Genomic DNA, 7,152 nt, shown 5'->3' with positions numbered 1-7,152 from the left:
CACTCTGAATTCTTCCCACCTTGGCTGAAGCCAGCTGTTCGACCTCGCAAACGGTGACTACTAACTACCCACCCTGCTAATTAGAGCATGGTTAATAGTATAGCCAGCTGCTGGCTATAAGCCAGTGTCATGTCATCTATAGCCAGTGGCGACTTCAGAAATCTGCAAACGGGTATTCATGTGTATTCATTTTACCAAAAAAACATTGCTATTTTTTAAAAATTGTCACTCTTTTGCCAAAATCAACATTGTTTTGTAAAAATCATGGGTATTCACATGAAGACCCAAGAATACCCCTAGCGCCGCCCCTATCTACAGCTCATCTTATAGTCAACATGTACAATAGTAGATGAAAAGAATAAACTATTTTTTTATTATGTGGCTCATCTTTCATTCTCACGAAGAGTCCGCTTACCTTCTCTCTCCTCTTCTCTTTCCTCCAACTAAACAAAAATATACTATTTTATTTTTTATAGCCCGCTGACTCAGCTTTATTGTACTTGCTCTAAGAAAACTTCAAAACTTTCAGGTTAGCAATTTAGCAGTTGTTTGCTGCTCAAGGTCCAAGGCCATCTCGCGTGTACAGTGGTGGGGCTCGAGCATGATTCAAAAGCAAGGTAAAAAACCATCGGATTGTTATAAAGTGACAAAACTAGCACACCCGACGATAATAATAGGACTACATAACAAACACGATAAATTACATAACAAACATGAACGCCGACGATTTTCTCGCATAAATATCACACCATTTCGAAGCTACTGCAAATACTCCGGCCGCAAAAACGACAGACGAATTTTTTAAAAAGGGGAACAGCCTCATGAAAATCGACAAGAACCACTACACTGTCGCAGGTCTTATCCATCATCATCGGCAGTACTGGTATCAAAAGAGGACTGATGGTGCCAGAGGAATTAAGCCGACGTGCACGTATACTGATCATCGTATTAGCGACAACGCAAAGCACAATTTCCGACAGTAATGGCCAAAGGGTTGTTATCATTAATCCGGCGATCTCGCCGTCTTAATGCAGTGTACACGTGGCGGATGAGCGGTGGTGGGGGCCAGTGTGCGAGTGAGTGCACGCAGAAAGGATAGAGCTGTCCATGCGGTTATTGCAGCAGCTGTCACTGCGCCAGTCGTCCTTTTGTAGCCTCGGTCAAAACTCAGAAAGCAACCCTCTCGTTTCACTGCATGCACAAAGGGGTCCTTCATTGCTTAGCTATTCATTTTCACTGGGTAGATCATTTGCCCGGCCTGTTTCTGTTAATTTCACCGTTCGGTTACACCTTTTTTTGGCTCCTTTTGTGATCATATCTTTTATGTCAATTATCCCTTTGTTCCTAAATATTTGTCTTTTTAAAGATTTCAAATAAACTACCACATACGGATGTATATATACATATTTTAGAGTGTAGATTCACTCATTTTATTCCATATGTAGTCACTTGTTGAAATCTCTAGAAAGACAAATATTTAAGAACAGAGGGAGTAGGATATAAGTTCATCGCATCACAGCACAGTTCAACAACCACGGTAAATTATGAAAGTGAAGGATTCTTAGGCACATTTTATGAGTAGCCATGTTAATAGTTGAGAGTTGTACAGTCATTTTTTTAGCCAATAGACTTACCTCCCAACTCATATTGGAAACCTCGGAAATAATACTATGATCTACCACTCATTCAAGATCTCGTTCGAGAGACTTGGATTTTCCCTGTTTACCGGGAAGATTAAGATACTTTTCATGTGAAGCTGCGCGGCCTCTGGGTCGGTGTGAATGCTGGAGTGGCAGCTTGGGAGAGTGAATTTGTGTTGCTGGTTGTCGAGTTTGGTTACTTGGGTGTCAGTGCCTAGGGGGCGATGTGGAAGTTGGAGCCGTGGCGGCTCCGTAAGAGCAACTGTTTTGCAGGGTGTCGATTATGGTCACACGGGTTGCAGAGTCGTTGGCTCGTCTGGTATGCAACCTCAGGGCTGGTGTGTGTGGTCGAGGTTTGTAAGCTAGAACGGCAACCCGGGTCGTATTGTAGGGCGGCGACTATGGTCGCTTGGGCGACAGGGTCGTCGAGGTGCAACATTGTCCCGAGAGCTGAACCAAAGCCGGCCTTTTTCGAGACCACAAAGCTTTGTCTGTTTTCCTTGTTAATTGTCAAATTTCTTCTTCTTTATGAAAAGGCAGAGCTACAGCTGGTTGCTCGAAAAATTGAATGCTCATTTCTGATCAATGGGTGTTGTTCACACATCATAACTGGTCTCCCTAGCCTCACTGGTCGACAGCGCATCAGCCTTACAAATTAAGGCAGATGTGGGAACGAGCCACTTACCAATTTGCAGACAAATGGAGGGGCCTGAGCGGGACTTGCTAGCCACTGCATGCATCTGCCAGCTGAAACACAGGGACCCGTCCCTCCTTTACCCAGCCCCTGCCCTACCTCACATGATCACACCTAAAGGGCCCAATTCAATCTCGCAGGAAAAGTACGATTACTTCCTACACAGCCACCTATCATTCCCTCTATATATATGGATTAGGAAAAATTCCAGGGAGCACAAAAGAGGGCCGAGGAGACAGGGACACGCAAGCTTCAGGCACAAGCCCTACGCCGCCTCGCCTCGCCTGGTTGCTTGCTTGTCTTCGAAGATCCATAGTTAGTTGCACTACACCAGAAGAATCAACCAAAGCTTCGGCCCGACTTAATCGCCATCCCTTGTTGTTGTTGCGCCTCGATCGATCTTGGCGCGGTGGTGACTAATGGCGCACTGCGGCGGCGGTCAGGCGGCGTCCGTGGAGAGCCATTTCCAGGGCCTGCTCGACGACGACGACAAGTACCGCGCATTGTGCGGCGCGTTCGGGTACCTGCAGCAGCAGGAGTGGCCGGACCTCAGCGGCGCTTGCTACGCGGCCTTCGGCGCGCCACCACCACCGGGCAGCAGCAACGGCGCCGGCAACTCCTTCTCCTGCAGCGGTAGCGCCAGCAGCGGCGACGGGTCCACGAAGAGAAAACCTGACGCGTATGTGGACGCAAAGGTGAGTCGGACGATGTTTTTGTGCATGCGCTGCGAGCCTCTGTCTCTGCGTGAGCCTCGAGCTGCGCTCTGCTTATTGGTGTGCTCTTCTTTGACTGACAAAAAACCTTTGCCAGGACGACTGCAAGAGGCCGAGAGGGAAGCAGCAGCTGTGCGACCCTGGCGAGGCTGAAGGAGCGGCGAAAGGCAGGCCGGAGAAACCCAAGGCGTGCGCCAGGAAGAAGCCGGAGGCGGCGGCCACCGGCCAGAAGACCGACTACATCCACGTCCGAGCCCGGCGCGGGCAGGCCACGGACAGCCACAGCCTCGCCGAACGGGTATATAGATTATAGATCGATAGTAGTACAAACAGCAATTAAACCTTGTGTAACGACATGTATGACCCAATTTGATCTTGTTGCGCATATGATGCAGGTGAGGCGGGAGCGGATCAGCGAGCGGATGAGGTACCTGCAGGAGCTGGTGCCCGGGTGCGACAAGGTCACTGGCAAGGCCGGCATGCTCGACGAGATCATTAACTACGTCCAGTCCCTGCAGAAGCAGGTCGAGGTACGCACGCATCAGCCACCCGCTGATTCTGCTTCTCTCATGTGAAGATCACGTTGCATGCTTCTTACTGTTGGACATGGCCGCACGCACGCAGTTCCTGTCCATGAAGATCGCCGCCTCCAACCCGGTGGTGAACTTCAACATCGTCGACGACCTCTTCGGCGGCAGGCGGATGAACCAGGCGTGCGGCCCCGCGGCGGCCCTGCCCGCCATGACGTTGCCGATGCACCATGCGCAGCTGGACCCGTCCTGCCTTCAGATGAGCAGCACTACCATGCAGCAGATGCAGCAGCCGGCTGCTGGGTTCGGGCTGGACATGCTCCTCAACAACCCGTACCCGGCGGCGCAGAGCGCGTCCCGGTCGGCGGCTGCCACGCCGGTCTCGGTGTCGGCCGCCGCGTCGGTCGAGTCATCCCTCGATGTATGTGCCCGGAGATCGACCGTCGTTGCATGATGTACGGTTCTGGTAGATGGTATTCTGAACTTCTTTTTGCTGTATTTTGCTGCAGGTGAATGGAGCTGCTGCTTGGGACATTGCGTCTCAGCATTTGTTCAGTGGGTTTGACGCACAGTTTCAGTCAGTTCAAAGTGAGTAGCTGCTTCTCTGAAGCAAAGCTTGCAGGGTTACCTTGTACTGATATTCTTGTGTGAAAGAACATAGATACAGAGTTAGCCAAGGAAAAAATAAGATGTTGTTACAGTTAAGATGAGGCCAGTGGTCATCACGTACCTGCTATACTGACAGAAGGTTAAAGAATCTCATTACAGAACTCTGACAAAAAAAATGCGTCAAACAGTATTTATCTTGTTTCATTTGTACTCGACTAAAAATGAGTGCAGATTTGGAAGATGCATGTGTATAGTCAGTTGAGCACAGGAAGCATATGTAATGAACGCATTGAAACTTGAGTAAGCGGTTATGCTGAACATTTTCCTGAATCCGGCTTCTACTTTTAGTACGTAATGCAGTGTTAGGACTGAAGTGTCCATTTTGTGCTATTTTTAACTTCAGAAGAACATGTTCCCTGAATCAAGATGCTACTTTCACTTGCAGGTGACTGTTTGCTAGACAACCTCAAAATGGAATTGTAAGCGGGATTAATTCTCATCCCTGGAGTTTTAAGTGCAGCTATACGTGCGGCTGAAGATTCTTTATTCATAGCAACTGTACTAATGCAGTATTCTGTCAGCAATTAAAACAAAGCACATTTGTGTGTGAAGTTATATTCTTGTATTGCTAATGTACCAAATCATAAGCAATCCGCAATTCTTCACTGCCGAGCTACACAAATGGTTCAGATTACAGCAAAAGCATTTACAATATGTTCTCGCTACCTTGTTCAGAATAAATATTCTCACTACAAACAAATCCAGAACAACAGCATGCACACATCTTATCAGATAAATTACATTAAACTGAAGGTGCGACACCAAACCAGTGCACCGCTGTCTCCTACTTGTCGTCCCCTCTTTAAAGCACAGACTGTTCACCAGCTTCTGCAAAGACATAATTCAACCTTACTTATACTCGAAGTAAAACATAATTCGTATGCACATCATCACTGAAAATAAGTTCTGATGAAGATATAAGTGCACCCAGATTCCCCCACCCCACCCCCTCGAGCAAGGTATATTGTTTCAGATTTTTCATGGGTGCTACTCAAATTTCAATGTCTCTTAAACCATCAAATATGTTTGCCACTAAAAGGCAACAGTATAAGATAACTTTGCTCTCATTGTGACCCAGTCAGCAGAACTACACTAAAAACATTGTTTATCAAGTGGATATTTTTCCATCAGAAACTAATACTTAATTAATGAATTGCTTTGAAGAAAAAGAATCATCAACGATTACAGTGTTAGTGTGAAAAGGAAAAGGAAATGAGCCTTTGCCCGAGCGCAGATTTGCGTTGACAAAGAGCAGAAATTGCTCTCTGTGAACATAAGGTGGACTTGTGACAAAAATTTCCTCACAACTAGAAACTGCTAGTGGTAGAAACTAGGGTTCTACCGGGTCTAGGCCGGAGGTTGTAGGGGAAGGAGGGAGCTGGTCGTGGACGAACACGCGGACGCCGGGGGCTGGGCGCCGTCGTGCACGAGGAGGCGACGGCTGAGAGGGAGATGGCGCAGGGAAGGAGGCGGCTAGGGTTAGGTCTCCCGGCTCCCTAAGGAAGCCGAGCAAATATGATTGCTTCTTTCTTGATTAGATTGATACATCTCCTCCCCTTATATAGAGAGGTTTACTTGACTCCTAAGCAAATGATAAGATAATCGGGCTAAGCCCCTAATAACGATAAGATAACTTGAGCCACAACCCACTAGGCTAAGCCCCTAATATGACGGTCATAACACTTCTCCCGGCCTGCACAAAAAGCTCGTCCTCGAGCTGTAAGGTGGGGAAGCGCTTGCTGAACTCCTCGAGGTGATCAACCAGCGTCAAACACCTTCGCGACAGCTGGGGCGGTCATGTCGGCGGCGACGGCGTCCTCCTCAATGTAGTCTGCAGCCTCCAGGTAGAAGAGTCGCGGGCAGACGTGTCCGGGCGTGTAGGGCTCGTCGCAGTTGAAGCACAACCCTTGCCGGCGATGCTCGAGTAGCTCGGCCAAGGTGAGCCGGCGGAACGGGCGCGCCACGGTCGCGGCGAGGGGTGCCGCGGAAGCCTGAGTCAGGCCGACCCTGCGCGGGAACATCTGGTCCGGGTAGTGGCCCAGTGGCCCGGGACGGTGCTGCCTGCTGCATGGCCACCGCGCGGCACTCGAACGCGCGGGCGTAGTACATGGCCGTCTGGAGGTCCTGGGGTCCCTGCAGCTCGACGTCCACGCGGATATGATCTGGCAGACCGCCGGCGAAGAGTTCGGCTCGCTGGTGAGCCGTCACGCCGGACGCGTGGCACGCCAGGGCCTGAAAGCAGTCGGTGTAGTCTTGCACCGTAGAGGTGAAGGGAAGGCGGCCCAACTCGGCCAGGCGACTCCCGCGGATCGGCGGCCCAAAACGAAGGAGGCACAGCTCATGGAAGCGCTCCCACGGGGGCATGCCGCCCTCGTCCTGCTCGAGGGCATAGTACCATGTTTGGGCTGCACCGCAGAGGTGGTAGGATGCCAGCCAAGTGCGCTCCGACGCGAGCGTGCGCTGCCCACGGAAAAACTGGTCGCACTGGTTGAGCCAGTTAAGCAGGTCCTCCGTGTCATCATAAGTGGCGAAGTCGATCTTGGCGAACCGTGGCGGCGTCTGGGTCGGCGCGCCATGGCCGACCGGCTCGGCGGTGCGGAGCAGTGATGATGACGGCGCCCGGTCAACGGTGGGGAGGCCGTCATAGGCCCCCGCGGAGCCGGACGAGGCCCCAGACTGCAGTGTGGGTACCGATGGGTGCCCAGCCTCCGTGTAAACTGGCGGTGGCGGAATTGGGGACGGTGACGGCGGAAACTGGACCTGCTGGATCGGGAGGCCCCCCGGTGTGGACTGGCCTAGTCCGGAGCTGGGCAGCGGCGGTGGAAGCTGGACCGGCGCGGCCGGCGCGGGCCAGTACGGCCACTGCGGCGCTGGGGCGGGCGCGGGAAGCGCGGGTGGCGCCGCGA

General features: G+C 51.2%; 2 protein-coding genes across 2 annotated transcripts in view; one reads left to right on the top strand and one right to left on the bottom strand.

Annotated features, from left to right (window-relative positions):
- Positions 1-2,528: 2,528 nt before the first annotated feature.
- LOC119323606 (transcription factor bHLH63-like) lies at positions 2,529-4,797 on the top strand. The gene is made up of 6 exons (XM_037597299.1): positions 2,529-3,029; positions 3,145-3,345; positions 3,443-3,577; positions 3,672-3,998; positions 4,087-4,165; positions 4,632-4,797. The coding sequence occupies exons 1-6, from the start codon at positions 2,754-2,756 to the stop codon at positions 4,667-4,669; spliced, it is 1,056 nt and encodes a 351-aa protein (XP_037453196.1). The 5' UTR covers positions 2,529-2,753; the 3' UTR covers positions 4,670-4,797.
- A 33-nt stretch (positions 4,798-4,830) lies between these two features.
- The window catches only part of LOC119323607 (universal stress protein A-like protein), a 6,607-nt gene continuing 4,285 nt past the window's right edge, over positions 4,831-7,152 (bottom strand). The window contains exon 5 of the mRNA XM_037597300.1: positions 4,831-5,074. Within this exon, the coding sequence (XP_037453197.1) occupies positions 5,049-5,074 (26 nt within the window). The 3' untranslated portion in view covers positions 4,831-5,048. The remainder of the gene's footprint in view (positions 5,075-7,152) is intronic.

Source organism: Triticum dicoccoides, chromosome 6B (genome assembly GCF_002162155.2).
Source record: "Triticum dicoccoides isolate Atlit2015 ecotype Zavitan chromosome 6B, WEW_v2.0, whole genome shotgun sequence".
NCBI lineage: Eukaryota > Viridiplantae > Streptophyta > Magnoliopsida > Poales > Poaceae > Triticum > Triticum dicoccoides.
Note: the sequence above shows the minus strand (reverse complement) of the source record. Positions and strands in the feature narration are given on the sequence as shown.